The sequence below is a fragment of the Heteronotia binoei genome, chromosome 8, assembly GCF_032191835.1.
Source record: "Heteronotia binoei isolate CCM8104 ecotype False Entrance Well chromosome 8, APGP_CSIRO_Hbin_v1, whole genome shotgun sequence".
NCBI lineage: Eukaryota > Metazoa > Chordata > Lepidosauria > Squamata > Gekkonidae > Heteronotia > Heteronotia binoei.
In genome coordinates, this window is record NC_083230.1 from 92,921,311 (window position 1) to 92,940,459 (window position 19,149).

General features: G+C 44.3%; 1 protein-coding gene and 1 non-coding gene across 2 annotated transcripts in view; one reads left to right on the forward strand and one right to left on the reverse strand.

The window, feature by feature from the left end:
* Positions 1-15,664, forward strand: part of PAH (phenylalanine hydroxylase) — a 71,318-nt gene extending 55,654 nt beyond the window's left edge. Inside the window, exons 7-13 of the mRNA XM_060245602.1 lie at positions 101-236; positions 772-841; positions 2,538-2,594; positions 3,018-3,113; positions 6,034-6,167; positions 7,972-8,087; positions 13,806-15,664. Coding sequence (XP_060101585.1) covers positions 101-236; positions 772-841; positions 2,538-2,594; positions 3,018-3,113; positions 6,034-6,167; positions 7,972-8,087; positions 13,806-13,849 — 653 coding nt within the window. The 3' untranslated portion in view covers positions 13,850-15,664. The remainder of the gene's footprint in view (positions 1-100; positions 237-771; positions 842-2,537; positions 2,595-3,017; positions 3,114-6,033; positions 6,168-7,971; positions 8,088-13,805) is intronic.
* A 1,552-nt stretch (positions 15,665-17,216) lies between these two features.
* On the reverse strand, positions 17,217-17,283 carry TRNAP-AGG (transfer RNA proline (anticodon AGG)). The gene has a single exon. It is a non-coding gene; the product is annotated as a tRNA-Pro (tRNA).
* Positions 17,284-19,149: the final 1,866 nt, after the last annotated feature.

Genomic DNA, 19,149 nt, shown 5'->3' on the forward strand with positions numbered 1-19,149 from the left:
TATTCTGTATCTGTAGTAGAAAGGATCTACAGACAAAGAGTAAATAAATCAGAACATTATTTTAACAAGACTGTAAGAAAGATTCTTTCTGTTTTGAAAGGCTGCACCGGATTCCGCTTACGTCCTGTGGCTGGACTCCTATCATCTCGGGATTTTTTGGCTGGCTTGGCTTTTAGAGTATTTCATTCTACGCAATATATTCGCCATTCGTCAAGACCAATGTACACCCCAGAACCGTAAGTATTTTGTCTTAGAAGGGATGTGCACTCGAATTACTGCAAGATATTCAGAGAATTGTATGAGTACAGAGACCCCAAGAGATTTTGGTGACTGAGGCAAAAAATCCAAATGGTACCCTCCATGGTGGAAGGAATAACAAATTACTTTGTAATTTGCTGCCATATTGTGACATCCCACAATCTGCTGCTCATGATAGCACTTAATGATAGAGCCAGCCCTGTTGGCTACTAAACAATGGTTAATACTTTTAAAATAGTTGCTCTTTTATTTTCTGAGCTCCCATAGAAAATACAGTCCCCAACACAAATCTTCCACAAAACAAAGAGTCAGTAGTTTGGTTTTAGGTCCCCCCCCCCACCCTAAAATAAGAGTTTAATATATGGATCCAGAAGTTTCATGATGGAGAGGCTGGAGCAGGTAAAAATTCAATAAGTCTAGATTTAATTTTATCTTTTGCAATGTATGAACTTCCTTTTTTAAAAAAGAATATTTTTACAAACAAAAAAATTGTTTAAATTCTTTGTCTCACAGAGATGTTTGCCATGAACTCCTAGGACATGTCCCTCTCTTTGCTGATCCCAGTTTTGCTCAGTTTTCCCAAGTAAGTATAACCTTTAAATGATTGTGACAAATAAATTCAGAAGATCGCTTACAAAGTAGACAGAGAGTTCATACAGATGGCTAGACAAACTCCAAAATTTGGAGACATAACTTATTCTTTATGCACCCAAAGACATCTTATGAAATGAATTTATGACAGTTCTACATTGGTTGCAATGCACCATACAACTGTCCTTTAGAATTCACTGTCATAGCATGTGGTAATGACTAATGATACAATTGGGTAGCAGAGTGTGCAGTCTAACAAGGTTAATAGGAGTGGGACTTGGTGGTGTATAGCATTTTTTAAAAGATCAAAGTTGTAATGGTGCAAACCAAAGCACAGTTACACCCTTCTAAGTCAGGAGTGAACTAGAAAACACAAAAGGGACACGATCTTGGCTTCAGCCCAAAATGCTATCACCTGAGTCCAAAAAAGTAAAGCATAAAAAAGAAGGCAGAAAGAAAGGGGGGCACAGGTATGAAGAGGTAGACTGGTGGGTTTTGTTTAAGTTGGAACTGGTACCAAATTAGGGATGGAGGAGAAGATAGATAGAAATGCAAAGGACAGGAGAATCTACATATGAATGATTATGGAATAGAAAGGCAGGTGACATTAGATAGGAAGCAAAGGCAAAGTAGGGCCTGTAAATGGAACTTATCATGTATATATATTTATTTTGAGTATGTATGTGGATGGATAGATGATAGAGAGATAGATAGACAGACAGACAGACACCTCTTTCTCCGAACACAATCAGGACCCAAGATGGGGAAAAACAATGAATACTACACAAATATAATTGTCTATCAAAGCATAGGAAAGCACTTCATTAAAACAGGTAAGTCAGAGCTCACATCTACAGCCTACAAACTCCTCTATAAACTCTAGTAAACAGGGCTGCCAAGAGCCACTATGGGCCCTTGGACAAAGATTCAACCTGGACCCCTCCGCATGACCTTGATCCAAACCAAATACCGTAACAAAACAAATCACTTGGCTTGCTGTTATCATGAATCCATAGTAATAAAACAATCTGCCTCCCTGCCCATCTATTTATTTATTTGCTTATTTTATTTATATCCTGCCTTTCTTCCTGGGTGACCCAAAGCAGCTTACATTCTTCTCTCCTCCATTTTATCCCCACAACAACCCTATGAAGTGGGTTAGGTTGAGAGTGTGTGTCTAGACCAAGGTCGCCCTGCATGTTGCTATTGCAGAGTGGGGATTTAGCCTGGGTTTCTCCCACATCCCAGTCCAAGACTTTAACTAATATACCACACTGGCAGGGGTCACCCAATACACCAGAGAATAAAACTAGGAGACTCAAAACTGGCTACCAGCTTCAGGATGACTGTGGGAGTTAAATTCTCCTGTCTGTTTACAACTATCTTGGCAGTTAGTGCAAACAGAGCCAATATTCAGAACCATGAATCCAAAATGCAGTTATATTTTAGAATTTTATAATCTGAATTGTTTAATTTAGAAATATGATTTTACATTTTAAAAGACATCAAATATTATTTTACAGTTTTCCTTCCTAAAATTCGTATGTATATTATTGATAATCAGAAATGTTGAGGAAAGTGATATACAAGAATATATGGTCTCCTGAAATTCATTTTAGTGCTAGTGCCAAAGTAAACATGAACTTCTTTTTAAGTGCATGATATCTTTCTTGTTTGTTTTCAAACAGGAAATTGGATTGGCTTCCCTGGGAGCACCAGATGAATTCATCGAGAAACTTGCTACGGTAGCTCTAGAATTTCATTGGGATTTTCAATATGGCTTAGCACTGATGGACTTTGAAGGGTGTAACTCACTTTAGGGTGGCACCATAAAGTACATAAATAACACTGGAAGATGGGTCATTCCTCTACAATTTCATCGTTTGTTTGTCTCAGCAAAAGATCACCAGGACTCTTTGCATAGATACAACCAGGGCTTTTTTTGTAGAAAAAGCCCAGCAGGAGCTCCCCATGCCTCCCCTGTGTGCTTACCACAGCGGGCACTCTGGGGAAGGCTGAAGGCACCGGGGAGGCGTTTAAAGATGCCTCCCTGTGCCTTACCCAGCGTGCCAGCTGGAGCCCTGTCCTGGTGGTGCTCCACTCCTGTGTACTCCTGCCCCCCAAAAAGTCCTGGATACAACTAATGTTTGTCCTTTATCTCACACCAGGTTTACTGGTTTACAGTGGAATTTGGACTGTGTAAGGAAGGCAGTGACATAAAAGCCTATGGGGCTGGACTGCTGTCATCATTTGGTGAATTACAGGTATGGATCCATTGCTGTTATTCTTAATTCTGCAAAGCAGGTGTATTGGTTTTTTTTTCTTAAATAAAAATTAGGTGGTACTTACATTTATAAGGTTGCAATTTATATGCATCATATGTTTAATAGTAACTGTATTGGTCAACAGATCACAGATTGCTATATAACTGGTGGTTGAGAATGTGAACTCTGAGCTATTAGGGAAGGACTGAGAGCTGGTGGTTGCTTCCAAAGAGCTCATGAATGAGCTGTCTTCCAGTTCAAAGTTCACAACCTTATAAGTGTAATTACCCCCTAATAGAATTGTTGTTGCTGCTGCTACCTATTTACAAAATCTATACTCTCCCTTCCTGCCCTCATCAGGGCCACCAAGGCAGCTAACAATGACACCTAATTTGAATTAAAATCAAATTAAAGTGCACATAAAATAACATAAAGGTAAAGGTAGTCCCCTGTGCAAGCACCAGTCGTTTCCGGCTCTGGGGTGACGTCACATACATACATACGTGCATGCGCGCGCGCACACGCACACACATATATACCACAACTAGTACGGGGCAGGAAAGAGGGATGGCAGAGAGAATGCCAGATGAGACAAAAAGGTCTTCACCTTCTGGCACAAGACAGCAATGAAGGGGACAGGCATGCCTCTCTGGAGAGAGAGTTCCAGTGTCTGAGTGCCATGACTGAAGAGGCCTCTCTTGGGTTGCCACCTGCCTAATCTCAGAAGACTGAGGTGGTGGATAGCTAATCTATCTTGGCCTTCCTTTCTGGCACTGCTTGCATGGTTTGTACTGCTGCATTCTGACTTGTCCTGCTTAAGAGAACAACAAAGTATTATCTGGCAACAAGTAGCTATTTATGACCATCTTAACTAGCTTCCTTCAGGAGGCACCTGAATTCCCTGAATAGTTGCCGTCTTTAGACTTGATTAGAAATTTTATCGTTAGTCATTAATTTGGATTGTTGTTCATTTTCAATGTTACAATTATGCTATGTATTCTACTGACATGTTGTGATCCACCCTGAGCCCACTTGCAGGGGAGGGAGGGATATAAATCTAAATAAATGAATAAACCAAAGCCAGAGCCAAGAAAGATGACCATAGTGGTTGGGCAGCAATTCCTGGTCACAAGCCATGTAGGGCTTAAAAGGTCAACACCTTGATTTATGCCCAGAAGCAGACTGGGAGCCAATGTAAATGGGCCGGGACTAAAGTGATATGGTCCCTATGACTCAGTGCAAGTTGTTGAAAGGAGTGTGATTTTTAAAAGCTGGCAGTGAGCAGGGACCGCTTAAGAACAACACTACAGAAGTACTCAGTATTGACTTTATAACTAATCTGGGACAGAAGATACTGTTGTCCTTGTCTGAGAGATCAGACTGGATTAACCATTATACTAAATAATTTGCAGAACAAGGTCCCCAATACAACATAGTTATCTGGGAAATTCCTGATGAAGTCAGCATCAAACAGTCTGTACTTCACACCTTCAAAATCCAATCCAATACCCAAATCACTATGAGCTGGCTACGTTCTCTGCTGGAAAAATATTTTGATAGAGCAGCGACATCAAGAGCAGAGTGAATGCCATAGAGCCAAACAAGGATCCGGGAATGCAGGAAGCTCTGTTTATGTGGCAAAGAAAAAATCATGAGTTACAGGTCCGAATGATCTTGAAATACACTCAGAAGGGCACTTAGCCAGCCCTATTAAGTATTCTGGCTGGATTCAAATCCCAGCTCCACCTTGACTGATATAGTTGTTTTGGACAAAATCACTGTCCCATAGTTCATTTATATAAAATGGTAAAGATAATAGCCTATAAGTCACAGGTCTGTAAGACAGATGAATGAGGCAAGGATATGTTTTCCATGGCTGGGATCAGGGCTTTTTTTCATCCAGAGCCCACAGGAGCAGAGCTCCGCCTAAGCTAGCCAGGGCTGCAGCTGGCCCAACCCACCCTGCAGCAGCCATGTGCTTTCAGGGCAGGTGGTGTGGCCTAATATGCAAATGAGCTCCTGCTGGGCTTTTTCTACACACCAAAAAAAGCACTGGCTGGGATCCTAAATTATGTGAGCACTGGGGTTTCCAGTTTTCAAGATCAGGGTAGAGTAGGGTTGCCAAACTCCAACTGGGGCCTGGGAATCTAGAATTATCGCTGATCTCCATACAGTAGAGATTGGTTCTGCTGGGGAAAATGGCTGCTTTGGAGGGTGGGATCTATGGTATCATACCTTGATGAGTTCCTGCCCCTCTCCAAGCTCCACCCTCCCATATCTCTACCCCCCCCCCCTAATCTCCAGGAATTTCCCAAAGCAGACTTGGTATCCCTAGGTAGATGGGCTCCTGGAATTACAGCTGATTTGTTGCCTACATAGATCAGTTCTCCTGGAGGAACCAGCAGCTTCCAAGGGCAGACTGTATGGAATCATATCCCCTGTTAACTCTCTCCCTTCCCCAAACTCCACCCACCCCAGGCACCACCGTCAAATCTCCAGGAATTTTCCAAGTCAGAGTTGGGAACCCTGGTGAGCATAGCAGCATTCACAGAAATGAGTTTTCTAACCTTCCCCTCCTTCTGCAGCCTACCATATCTCCCCACCAACTTTACCTCCTGAGGCAGGATCAGTGAATATTTGGAATAGCATGGGAGGTAAAGTGACAGTCTGCAGTGGAAACAGAGGAAATCACATGCCTTCCTTCCATGGACAGAAGTGGAAAAGTAGGGTAGGCTTATACTTCTGTCTTATCACTCCATTCTAGCAGGGGGAGATCTTTGTGTAGAAATAGCCTTAGGCACACACAGCCAATACATACATGTGTATCTGGATGTGGAACTGCATCATCATGTATATCTTGGTCTCACTGAACTGGAGGAATGCATCTTTTGACCAAAAGCTCTGTGTCTTTTCCCTTCAGTACTGTTTATCAGATAAACCTACTATTGAACCTCTCAACCTGGAGAATACGGCAGTCCAGAAATATCCTGTAACTGAATTCCAGCCCATTTACTATGTTGCTGAAAGTTTTAAAGATGCAAAGCAAAAGTTAAGGTAATGAATCCCTCCCTGTTAGGGTCTGATTCAATTACTGGAGGTCCTTTAAAATGTTTGTCCTGCGAGAAGGGATACGGAGCAGACCTGAATCCTAACATTCTACAGTTTATCGAAGCTGAAATTAAATACAAGGAACTGCCTGAAAAATGCATGAGGAAAGAACACCCTCAAATTCACCTTCCATCCCAAATCAATGAACGGATACTGGTTCTCAGCCTGTAATGTCATCCATGGTTCTCATTCCCTGTGAAGCCCTGTGAACCACTACAGTTTGATGTAGTGGTTAAGCATGCGGACTCTTATGTGGGAGAACCGGGTTTGATTCCCCACTCTTCCACTTGCAGCTGCTGGAATGGCCTTGGGTCAGTCATAGCTCTTGCAGGAGTTGTCCTTGAAAGGGCAGCTGCTGTGAGAGCCCTCTCAGCCCTACCCACCTCACAGGGTGTTTGTTGTGGGGGGAGAAGATACAGGAGATTGTAAGCAACTCTGAGTCTCTGATTCAGAGAGAAGGGCAGGGTATAAATCTGCAGTCTTCTTCTTCAATGGCTGAGATGGGGGATTTATTTTATTATAAATAAAATATTAATTATGGAACATGGGTGCCATTTTAAATCCATTTTTAAGCTAATGTAATCACTCTAAAAATCTGTCTGGTTTAATGTAGTGTCTCCACTCAAGTGTTCTGGAAACAGTATAAAGCCAGATAGAAATACAAAGATATACATATTGATGTAAAACATATGACTTTTTAGATCCATTTTGGGTATCCAGCTAGAAGCACTGGCAATTTGAAATGGTATCTGGAAATGTCTGATCTTTCTCCAAGGCCTATGGCTCAATGGAAGAACCTCTGCTTGGCATGGAGATGGTCCCAGGATCAATCCCCAGCATCTCTGGTTAAAAGGACAGGCAGTAGGTGATGGGAAAGACCCTGAAGAGCTGCTGCCAGCCTCCATAGACACTAACTGACCTTGATGGACCAAGGCTCTGAGTCAGTATACGGCAGATTCATGTGTTCATGTGTCTTGAAACCCTGGAGTCTACCAATGTTCCTTCTAAGCTGTAGAGTCTTTTGAGCAAAAATTCTACTTTGTGAGCTACTGGCATTAAAGTTGTGAGTTACTGCATAAATTAGTGTGCTCTGGGGTCATCCTTTCTAAGCTAATACAAAAATGTGTGAGCTGGAGGTTAAAAATCTGTTAGCTAGCTCACACTAACTCAGCTTAGAGGGAACACTGGAGTCTACCCTGCAGTGTTGTCATGTGCACACCAGGGATCTTGAGACATCTGCACATGCTCTGCCCACCTCCAGGAATATGGGTTGAGAAACTCTGAGCTGCAGTGCAAGTGCTGAGCTGCAATCCATACACACAAGGCAGAACGATGAGCCTGCCTGGAGGAACCTTTGAAAATTCTGCATTGGCTACTCACATGGCCAAATGGGCAAGCTGCTCTTCAGTGTGATTGGGTCTGTCCAAAGAAATAAAATTAATGCAAAGCGGACATACAGATTAACAGTGCAACCCTAAACGAAACTGTGATAGTGAACCCTATTGAACAGATTTGAGTTGAATTATGTGTAGACCTGCTTAGCATTGCTCTCTAGGGCCTTCTAGGCCACTCTCAAAGATATCCCAAGATCTTGCAAATGTTTTAGCTGTCATATCAGTGTGTCATTTATTTTCCTAAGCTGTCTACCTTTTACATTTTACACTGTTTGTGAAAGATGCTATCCTTAAAGACAATGTTGCTTAAACACAAACATTTGGATGCATTTGAAGTTTCTGTTTTTCTCCTTCAGGAAATATGCTTCCACAATTCCTCGTCCATTCTCAGTCCGCTACAACCCATATACCCAAAGGATCGAGGTTCTGGACAATGTAAAACAGCTGAAGAATTTAGCCGATTCCATAAGCAGTAAGTAGTTGTCAATCTTTTATCCCCCCTTCAAATAAATGTTGGGCAGCCCAATCCAGACATACATGGTGGCTGGCCGCTCGGGCGTGGGCGGATCTATGGCGCCGCTCGTTGGCTTCCAAAGGGGTTTGGGGCGCCTGTGCAATGCCGAACATGACTTGGCTGGATTCCCTCATGCCGTGGCCATGGGACTAACAGAATGTGAGGTGTGAGTGGCCACAGACTCAACTCCCTGCTAAAGCCGTCCCTCGGCAAACAGCAGCCAACGGGGATGATAGCCACCACCCACACCTCCCCACGTGCTCCCTGGGCTGAGCAGGCACATCTTCAAGTCCACAGGTTTATTTCATTTGCATGTCCAGAAGCCCCCCGCTTGTGGCCCCTGCATGACCCCACCGAGCCCGCTCCGAAGGGAGCCAGGAGGAGCCGATCATGCCGACACTCTCAGCCAGGACCAACCCCGCCCCTGGCATGTAGCAGCTGTAAGCCACCTCAGAACACAGCGGAGGTGACTTGGCTTAGCGAGCTACTCCCCCGCCTCATTATGCTGGGCCTGTGGGTTCAAGGACGCCCTGTGGCAGGACTGCTCACATGCCCAGCTTCCCTCTTTATTGAGCCTGCCATCCAGCTGCCATTATTTTTGGCCAGCCAAGACAACTCCCTGGGCCGCCCCCCCTTTCCTGTGGGCACCCACCCTGATCTCAGCCCCCTTATCAGCTGCATCACAGACCCAGGCAGCGTGGACACATGGTGCAGCCCCAGACAAGTGTCTGCCTCGCCGCCTATCAGCCCCCGCCCTTCACCACTGTCGCTCACTGCATCTCCCACACAATTGCACTAAGTGTGTGCCCTGAGAGTCCCCCCAGCCACAGAGCCATGCCCTTGGGATGGCCATGAGCAGAGTGAGTGGGGGATACGGGGCTAAGTGAGGTAGGAAAAGTGAAAGACACAGAAGATGAGATGGGCGTGCTGGGCTAAGTTTATTGATCTGCAAGCAGGGAAAGCAAGCTCACGCGTGGAGATTCCTGGCTCCTGCAGTCCGAAATGCCGTTGCCGGAGGACACACCAACAGATGCGGGGGTGATGGAACCATCCGACTGTGCTCCGGCAGCCACAGAGGCTGGAGTGCAGTGCACACACCTGAAAGACAGAGAGACAGGGAGGGAGCCTTGCCAGCTGCAGGCATAGAACTTCACCCCTGGGCGAGCCTGCGGGGAGCAGGGCGAGCGTCCCGGCTGCCTCCGGTGGTTAAACAGGCAGCCCAAACTTAGCACACCTCCCTCCAAGTCCAGCTCCTTTAACATAATTAACATCCTTCTCTGTGCTGTTTCCTCCACCAAGTGCACCCCTCCTCATGCTAAGTCTGCACGGCATGGTCCTCTAGAGCAGAGTGCCATGCCATGCGCCCTGCCGTCCCTGGGGAGTTGTGTGTGGGAGGAGTCAAAACCTTTGTGGGGGAGCACTGATTGGGTGCAGGAGGAGGGCCGTGCCTAGCCCAGAGCGGGAGGGGATTGGTGGGGCAATAACACAGTTCCCAAACAGGTTTGTGCGCTGCTGTGTCAGCACCACCACGCCAGTGCCATCGGCGTGTGCTTTCTGCTTCCACTAGTGCCTATGGGGTACACCAGCATTTTGCGTGGCGCAAGTTTGTGCCTTGTGGGGGGGGTAGGCATTCCAGCACCGAAAGTTCTCTGGGAGCCAACCAGCAACAGCCATGCCCCTGGGTCGGCACCCTGCTATGCCAAAGTACCGCCCTGCACCTCTGCTGCGCCTCAAGTGTGAGTTGGGCCCATAATGGTGGCACGTTGCTCTGACCGGAGAGTGGTGCACGCCCCATTTCCGCCAGCGCAGAGGAGGATCCACCAGCGTAGGTCTCCATACCGCCAGCGTAGCAGTAAGTCCGTTTCCACAGTGCTTTCAGCCCCCCCTCTGAATTGTGCTGTAAATCTAGATGTGCTTCAGTGTTCGTAGAGGCCTCTTGGGTCACTGTATCCATTCAAGTGAAGTCAACTGAATGTGCATTTGCTCTCTATGCACTTTGGAGTTTCTGACATCATGGGAAATCAGTGGTGCAGGATACAAAACTTGCAACAAATCAAAAGAAATCCCCTCTGTCCTAGTTCGAAAAAACAGATCAATTCTTTGTTCAACAGAATCAGCTCACCTATACATTTCTGTGGAGTATACCATTTTCTCCAGTTGATTGTCAATCTGAATTTTTCCCCATGAAATAATGTGCTGATTCACACCATTCAGTGATGACTTGCATCTTGCAGTACATGTAGACATTCTATATCATCTCTAGCACAACACTTTTCAATGGGGTCATATACTCAGCATGGAGAACAAAGGTGAGAATAGACCCTACTTTCCCACCTCTCATCATATTGCCTCACTTCTGGGTCATGGTGTTCACATGTTCGGGGAGGGACGGTGGCTCAGTGGTAGAGCATCTGCTTGGGAAGCAGAAGGTCCCAGTTTCAATCCCTGGCATCTCCAAAAAAGGGTCCAGGCAAATAGGTGTGAAAAACCTCAGCTTGAGACCCTGGAGAGCCGCTGCCAGTCTGAGAAGACAATACTGACTTTGATGGACCAAGTGTCTGATTCAGTATAAGGCAGCTTCATATGTTCATATGTTCATGGTTGAAATCTTAGAAGGATAGAGGCAGATAGAATGTAGATTTTCTAGCAGTCAATGGCTAGGATTTCAGTGCCCTGCCAAGATCTTTGCCTATCCCCTTGACCCACAGACAGAAACCAAATTATGCAAATATGCCATATATTCTCTATTACAAGGAAGAAGCAGGTTTCCCACTTTCCATTGTTTTATTGTTCTTCCAGTATAGTCCACTGAATTTGCTCATTCATCCTTAATTCTAATCGTATTAGGATCATTTGTGAAGTGAATTCCAGAGCTGGATCTTACAATTCATGGTGGCTTTCAGTTCCTTCCATTGGTTAAGACTGCAACAAAGCAGTCATGTTGGATGAAGATGCTTTTTGCCCCCCAAGGTCAGAATAAAGAGTCGGACACAATGTATTGGAATAAACTTGGGCCACTTTTATTAAACAACATAATCCACGGCAAGGGTACCCAACCAGCGGCCTGGCCAGGGCTAGGGGTCACCACGACCGCTCCCCTGCCATTAGCGGGCTAGAGACCCAGTCCCCCAGCCAGAGCTGAGTGACTCAGCTCCCTCCAGGCAGGCCCAGCAGGGAGGCACGCACCAGAGGGCCCAAACCCAGATGCACTTCTCGACAGAAAGGCACCCTCTAGCCGAGCCTCCAGGACGGTATGCATTCTCCAAACCCGGGTCTCCAAACCCCAAGGTTGATAATGCCAGACCCCTAATTCCCCAAAAGAGGGATGCTTCACAGTCCTCCCCTAGCTGCATAGTGCCCTAAACCCCAAAAGCCTGTCAAAAAAAATGACCTATTTAACAGCACTTCCCAATAGCCAAATCCACAATCCACTGCACTGCTATGTAGGGTAGGCAAAAAACACACCCCAGCAACTGCCAATCAGCTGAGGCGTAAAAAATTCCTACCCGGCTCCTCAAAAGACGCAACCAGCAAACGCCTACATAACATACAGGGCGGGTGGGAGGGCTGAACGTCCGAAGGACTCGAAGGCAGAGCAGGGTCTGGCAGTTGGGAACGCCAAACCCCGCCCACAGAATTGCACGCCCAAACAGCGCATGCCGACTCCCACTGTCCCAGGCGGCAAACAGGCTAACGCAGCCTAGCAGCGTTGCTGCTGGCTGCAAGCCTCAGATTGTGTGGTGTTTTACTGATGCATGCAAATATACTATGCATTGGTAAAACACCACACAAAAACAATTTTGATAAAGCCATTTGTGCAATCATCTCAAGATTCATCTTTTGCAGTGTTTTATCAATATGTACAAACACAGCTTAATAGTTGGGGTGGGGCTTAAAATGAATTTAACTGAAACCTACTCATACATAGGACCTTACAAAATTCAGAAGTAACAAATGGACCTATAGAAGGTTCTGAATGCATCAGTTCCACTTCAATATCTTGATCCTGTACTTTGGGACTCAAAATCCATGGAGAAATTTTGATAAGAATTTTTAAGGAATCTCTGTTAGTATTGCTAAGAGAAATTTCTTTTTGCCAGATTTGTCCCTGAAATCCAACAATCCCTTTCTTTCCCTCTTTTTAGGAATTTGGCGTCAGTTTATAATCAATTGTGCTTTGATCAAAAAGGAATTTGAAGAGAGGAGGGGCAGGAAGTGAGGTTCTGCAAAATTTCAGAATTTCACTGTAGATTCTCAGAGACAGGCAACGTCTTCCCTGACTTTCCTATTCTTCTGCAAGAACACCACACTGTAATGTGTACCATAAAACTGCTGAAAGGGCTGAAGGTACAAAAGGATGCATTGCTTTCTCCACAAAGAGAAATGAAAGAAAAACCCCTCCTTCAAACAGAAAAAAATAGGATAATAAGAGGAATCAATGGCTAGCTGGCTGTATCTAAAAAAGTGAATTTGGAAAAAAGGAATTTCTTTCCCTCCCCCCCTTAAAATAAAAATTAATGTTATAAAAACAAGAAACTAAAAAAACAACAAATCAAATAGACAAAAATAATATAATGAATACTAAAAACCTAATGCAATATGTATTCAAAACTGTAAGATTACAAGGTCACAAATTTTGTAATCTTGCCATTCTTCAGACATTTATAAACATGGTTTTCACCATTCAAAATAGAAGCATATCTCTGTACCTGGGTTCAGAAGAGAGAATATCTTTTTCTGACAGAAATTGTAGCATAGGATACCAGACACTAACAAAATTATGATACTTTATGAAAAGGGGATTGCCAAATTTGCTGTTGTTTTAGACAGTACAAAATATGCCCATATTCAAGTATACCCTGATTGAATATTTAAAGGTTCATTTTTCCAGTTTGCAGCTATTGAAATTAATTCAGCCTGTGATTTATTTGCTATACTATGAATTCAAAATTCTAATAAAAACATCTCTGGGATAGAAATTTCTTTGCCCATAACAACGCTGGTTTCTATGTACCACAGATTCCAGCTTCTATTAATAGGGTTAAAAAAAATTTTTTTCAAGGGGTATAGAATGTTTTTATTTTTCATTTTATGTGTAGAGGGTACAGCAGTCCTGGTTGTGTCCTCCTTAACACCCTCTAAGAAATGCAACATTCAGAGTTGCATGCCCAGTTACCTATTGTGGCTGCACTCCAAACATAGCACTGTTTTCACTGTCTGAAAAATGGTGTGGACCAGTGCTCTTGCAGATGTGTCCTCCTGTTCTGACTCCTCTCCTCTGAACATATATAGACAAGGTAGCCACAGCTGTAGAAGTTGAGCTCATTGGCCTCCTTCCTTGCAAGATATGGAGGTACAATGGATAATACTCGTAGTTTAAGACTTCCCAGGTGGCATCCATGGCAGGGCAGCTTTGCTGTTTGCATCTTCCTGTTGATTAGAGACAGGTTTTTAAATGAAATGGAAGCCAGTGTGGGGTAATGGATGTTGGAGTCCTGCAAAGAACATCTGGATTCAAACACCTCCATATCTTTTTCTGGTGGTAGCTATCTCTGACTCCAGCCTACCTAATCTTGTGAAGGTAAAATGAGATGGATGCTCCATATGTGTTGCTTTATGCAGTCCTGAAGAAGGACAGGAGGCCATAAGCAGCTGACTTTCTTGATTTCTTTGTAGATGAAATGGGACTTCTCTGCAACGCTCTGCAGAAGATAAAATGAAGATGGCATCACCTCTAACAACACTTCTGGTGGCTTTCAGAGCTTTGTGGCAAAAGGATGTGTCAAAACAAATATCAGACATTTAGAAGTAAAATCAGGACACAAATCATTAACATTTATGTAGTCAATATTTCATGTACATTTTAGTGTAACTACTCTTTGTAATTCATTATAAAAAGTCATATGGTAAGTTAAAGGAATTTAGGCAAATAGTTAAAGAAAGCTTTGCAGTCTGATTTATGATTACCTATAACACAAATGTAAGAAACTCATTGCCATAAAGAAGACAATTCATGACTCCTGTTGTCAAAGGTGCATACTTTCTTGGTCTTAGGATATTGCTCAGGTCTTTAAGGATCTCAGTCTTTACAAAATTCTTTCCAGAAGGTTTATAGACAAGACACAAGACCTTGCAGTCAAGGATTACCAAGTTCCTTGGAAAATTTAATGTTTGATTAGGTGTTCTATTTAGAGGCAGCCAAATCGGTTTATCTTTAAATGATTTAAGAAAATAGATTGGTAAATCTGTAGGGTAAGAATATTCATATGGTTATGTTTTCATTCATGGAAAGAGTACCAAGAGGTACCTTCCTGATGTCGTAGATGTAGCATTACTATTATTTTTCATTGGCTTTTTGTTTTAAAAGAGAGATCATATGGAAATTTAAAATGTGTACAAAAACTATAGGAAATGGAAATACGTATGGCTGCAAGGTGTGATATTAACATCTTGAAACACAATTGCAGACACAATTAAAGAAAAGGATGGGCAACTTCTTTGGACTGAGGGAGGTGTAATCCAATTTAATTCTGTGCCACTTTAACTCTCCCCAGTATTTATGAACAGAAGGAAAACAGCATGAAAATTATAAACATTATTTTAATACTGTAATATATACAAAAACATTTCTATGTATGTTAAAAGAAAATCTGTCAAAAATTCAGTACATCCCTAAAACTTACTTTCCACTAATAGAACTTCAAGAAACAGGCACAAATGTTGAGAATCAGCGTATTGGGGTGGGGTGGGGAGAATTCTGCCATTTGCCTGTACTGATAACTGGAAACTTTCAAAAACTGACTGCATGTGGATTCATTCACCATTTCTGAAGAAGTGGGCTCTAATCCATGAAAGCTTGTGATGGAGTAAAACTTTGTTAGATGTTAAAGTGGCACAATACTTTCTAGGGTTTTTGTATTTGTAAGTAATGCCACAGTCTCTTAACTGTAATTATTGCATGATTACTTGATATGTAACATCACATGCTATATTAATATAGGGGTTTAAAACTGTTTCTTGCCTTTTTGTTCTTTTTATTTTTTTGTTTTCATTTTCATTTTCATTTCATTTTCTGTTTTCATTTTACAATATAGTGCCCATTAACCAAAACTGTAAACAGCAGTACAAAACTGTCACAAAGGAGTTTGTCTTATCATCAGTGAGCATTATCCAGAAACAACAATTTACATATAAATCAATATCTGAATTCTGTCAAATGTAAATCAGATCTCTGTAGTACAGATTATTAGGAATAATCTCTTCTTTTTGTTCAGTATTCTACTACAGGAAACCTCATTGCTATGATTTCTTGCCTTTTGTGATATTCTTCTACTCCTGTGCTTCAGAGCACACATTAGAAGCAAGAACCATTAAATCAGAGACTTTTGTTCACATAAAGTGAAAGATTTTGAGCAATAAATGCTGCTGTATTTAAATGTTTCATAAAAACACAGGCTGATTTACATAATTATATTGTCTTTAAAACAAAATGTACAAGCTATAATATGTGATGTAAATAAAATGCATTGATTTAACAACTGTATGTAACTTGTGTTTTTTTTTTTAAAGAAAACTAATATTGTGCAGTAAACCCAGGCTAGCCTGATCTTGTCAGATCCAGGGGGCGACCCAAGGGTGCATGGCACCCTAGGCAAACTCCTGACCCCCTCCACACCACCCCCCTCTGCTGGGCTGTGGCACCTCCCCCCCCACACGACCATGCCTCCTCCTCCCTCCCCTCCATGGTCAATTTCAATGCCAGCCAGGGAACCAGCTCTGGAGCGCCGCACTCCCCAGTGGGCCATCTGTGGGGCCACAGCACCTCCCCCCACCTTCCCCTCCCCCGCAGCCACACCTCCTCCTTCTCTCCCCTCCCTGGTCAATTTCAGTGCTGGCCAGAAAACTAGCGCTGAAGCACTGCACTCCCCAGTGGCCCCAGTGGGAGGAGGCAAGGGCACGCGCCCTTTCCTTCCTCTGCAGCCAGCGGGCTGGTGGCACTGGCTTTAAGTGAGTCTTCGGTGGGGCCGGGGCGGCTTTAGATGGTCCACCGGGGAACACAGCGTTTCAGCGCTGGTTCTCTGGCAGGCACTGAAATTGACCAGGGAGGGGAGGGAGGAGGAGGCACAGCCATGGGAGGGAAGGCAGGGGGAAATGCCGCAGCCCCGCAGATGGCCCGTTGGGGAGTGCGGTACTCCAGCGCTGGTTCTCCAGCCAGCACTGAAATTGACCACAGAGGAGAGGGAGGAGGAGGCATGACTGTGGGGGGGGGGAGTGCAGGGAGGCACTGCAGCCCCACAGATGGCCTACTGGGAAGTGCAGCACTCTAGTACCAGTTCCCTGGCACTGAAATTGACTGGGGAGGGAGGAGGGGAAGGTGGCAAACTAACCATTTGCCTAGGGAGGAGGGGGAGAAGCCCAATTTGGTGCCCCCTACCTCCCGGCACCCTAGGAAACCACCTAGTTTGCCTAGTGGCAGGCCAGCCCTGGTCAGGTCATGGAAACTAAGCAGGGTTAGCCTTGGTGAATATTTGGAAGGGAGACCACCAAGGAATACCAGAGACATGACACAGAGTTAGGCAATGGCTGTGACTGGATGGCACTTGCTCCTTTAGTGGGGGGGGGGGAGTCATCCAGGAAGTGGTTAGGTCATTCCTCTGCTCACTTCAATAGGGCTATACAGATGACATCTTCCCACACTGAAGAGAAAGAACCTTCAGGTAGATCCAGTGCTTTGTTCAACCCCTAAGCTCCACACTACCCCCAAACTCCAAAGTCTAAAATTCATTACATTTTAAAACACATTTTTAAAGGGGTTTCCCCCCACACAAGTTTGAGGGGGGCTTATGACAAAGTCCCTTTCTCATGTTCAGACTGGAAATTGCTTTATGGTCACTTGGGATTTGAAAAAGGGAGACCTAGATGTTCTGTGGCAGTTCAGAACATATGAACATATATGAACATATGAAGCTGCCTTATACTGAATCAGACCCTTGGTCCACCAAAGTCAGTATTGTCTTCTCAGACTGGCAGCGGCTCTCCAGGGTCTCAAGCTGAGGTTTTTCACACCTATTTGACTGGACCCTTTTTTGGAGATGCCAGGGATTGAACCTGGGACCTTCTGCTTCCTAAGCAGATGCTCTACCACTGAGCCACCGTCCCTCCCTTTGAGAGGGAAAGGTCAGTCTGAGGTTTTTGGAACTGTTATTTTCTGTTTGCCCACTAAATATGGAAGCAATTGTTTTAGCTACAGAGGCGAGTCACACAAAGGCTTAAATGTGCTCAAAATTTGTTTCTAATGATCTAGCCCTGGGACATGTAGAACAGGGCTGGCTCAGCCACTAGGCAAACTAGGCAATTACCTAGGGCACTGGCCTTCTGGGGGTGCCAAACTGGGCACCCCCATGTGACTCAGTGATGCTATCAGTGTAGGGGAGGAACCAGAAGTTAGCCTTGCCTAGGTGCTAGACAGTCTAGGGCCAGCCCTAGTGTAGAATGTCTATTACAAATGTGCAGACCCTTATGTTAATGGTTTGGAGAGAAGTGTATTCAGACCATCCTTCCAAAACACAGAAATTTAGAAATGAACCATTAAACCTGATAAGACATTTTCAGTTTCTAGATGCAGGCTTTTAGAATGTTTCAATATTCTGTGCTTTATTTGTGGTTTTCATTTTTTCCAAAATTCAATTTTGGGGTGTCTCTGGAAGAGCACAATCTAGTCCAGTTTAAGTATTTTCCCGCATGAATTTCCAAGGAAGAGATTGAGGCATCCGAAAACACCAGATAATACAGCCTTCTATTCTGTTGTAGGGTTTTGGTTTGGAAATATGTGCAGAGCATATGAACTGAGATTATTATATAGATGGAGAGAACCAAGGAGCGATTAGCTTCCGCTGGAAGGTCGGAGCTGATGGGGCTTTGCTCTGACTGTAACTGACCACCTGCTGTGGGAGATTCACAAACTGTGTGGCAGGCAGCTCAGCTCGGTTTCCAGCATCGTGGCTCAAGTGGGGGGGGGGGGGTTGGGGGGAGGGGTTAAGTTGCTTAAAAGATGCTGTGTCTATCACCATCCTTCTGGGTCCTTTCGACCTACTAGGTGCATATAGATTTCATCATGTCAGTTTCACTCATTGTTCTGTAACTGGAGCTGCAGTGCTTCTCTTCTGCTGAAATTGGTGCCTCCTTGATCACAGCTTTAAATCACCGAAATAGAATTGGGTGCATCTAATGGCACTATTTCAAATTTCTGCACATTCGTCTGTCTATTGCACTCCTTTATCCGTCTATTGCACTCCTTCATCTGTCTATTGCACTAGTGTAGTGGTTAAGTGTGCAGACTCTTATCTGGGAGAACTGGGTTTGATTCCCCATTCCTCCACTTGCACCTGCTGGCATGGCCTTGGGTCAGCCATAACTCTGGCAGAGGTTGTCCTTGAAAGGGCAGCTGCTGTGAGAGCCCTCTCCAGCCCCACCCACCTCACAGGGTGTTTGTTGTGGGGGAGGAAGGTAAAGGAAATTGTCAGCCACTCTGAGACTCTTCGGAGTGGAGGGCGGGATATAAATCCAATATCTTCTTCTTCTTCCTTTGTAATGATACCAAGAAGGAAGTGATAATTTAGAGGCACTATTAGAAATAACGTATTATGCTATCTTGCAGTCGCTGTCTCTGCCTATTTTTTCTAGATAAACTCAAGGAAAGGAAAGCACCAGTCGTTTCCGACTCTGGAGTGACGTTGCTTTCACAACATTTTCACAGCAGACTTTTTACCGTGTGATTTTCCATTGCCTTCCTCAGTCAACTACGCTTTCACCCCAGCAAGCTGGGTACTCATTTTACCGACCTCGGAAGGATGGAAGGCTGAGTCAACCTCGAGTCGGCTACCTGAAAACTGAGCTTCCACCGGGGATCGAACTCAGGTCGTGAGCAGAGTTTAGGACTGCAGTACTGCAGCTTTAACACTGCACCATGGGGCACCTAGATAAACTCAACTTCCACTTAAAAACTACCAAATGTCTGCAC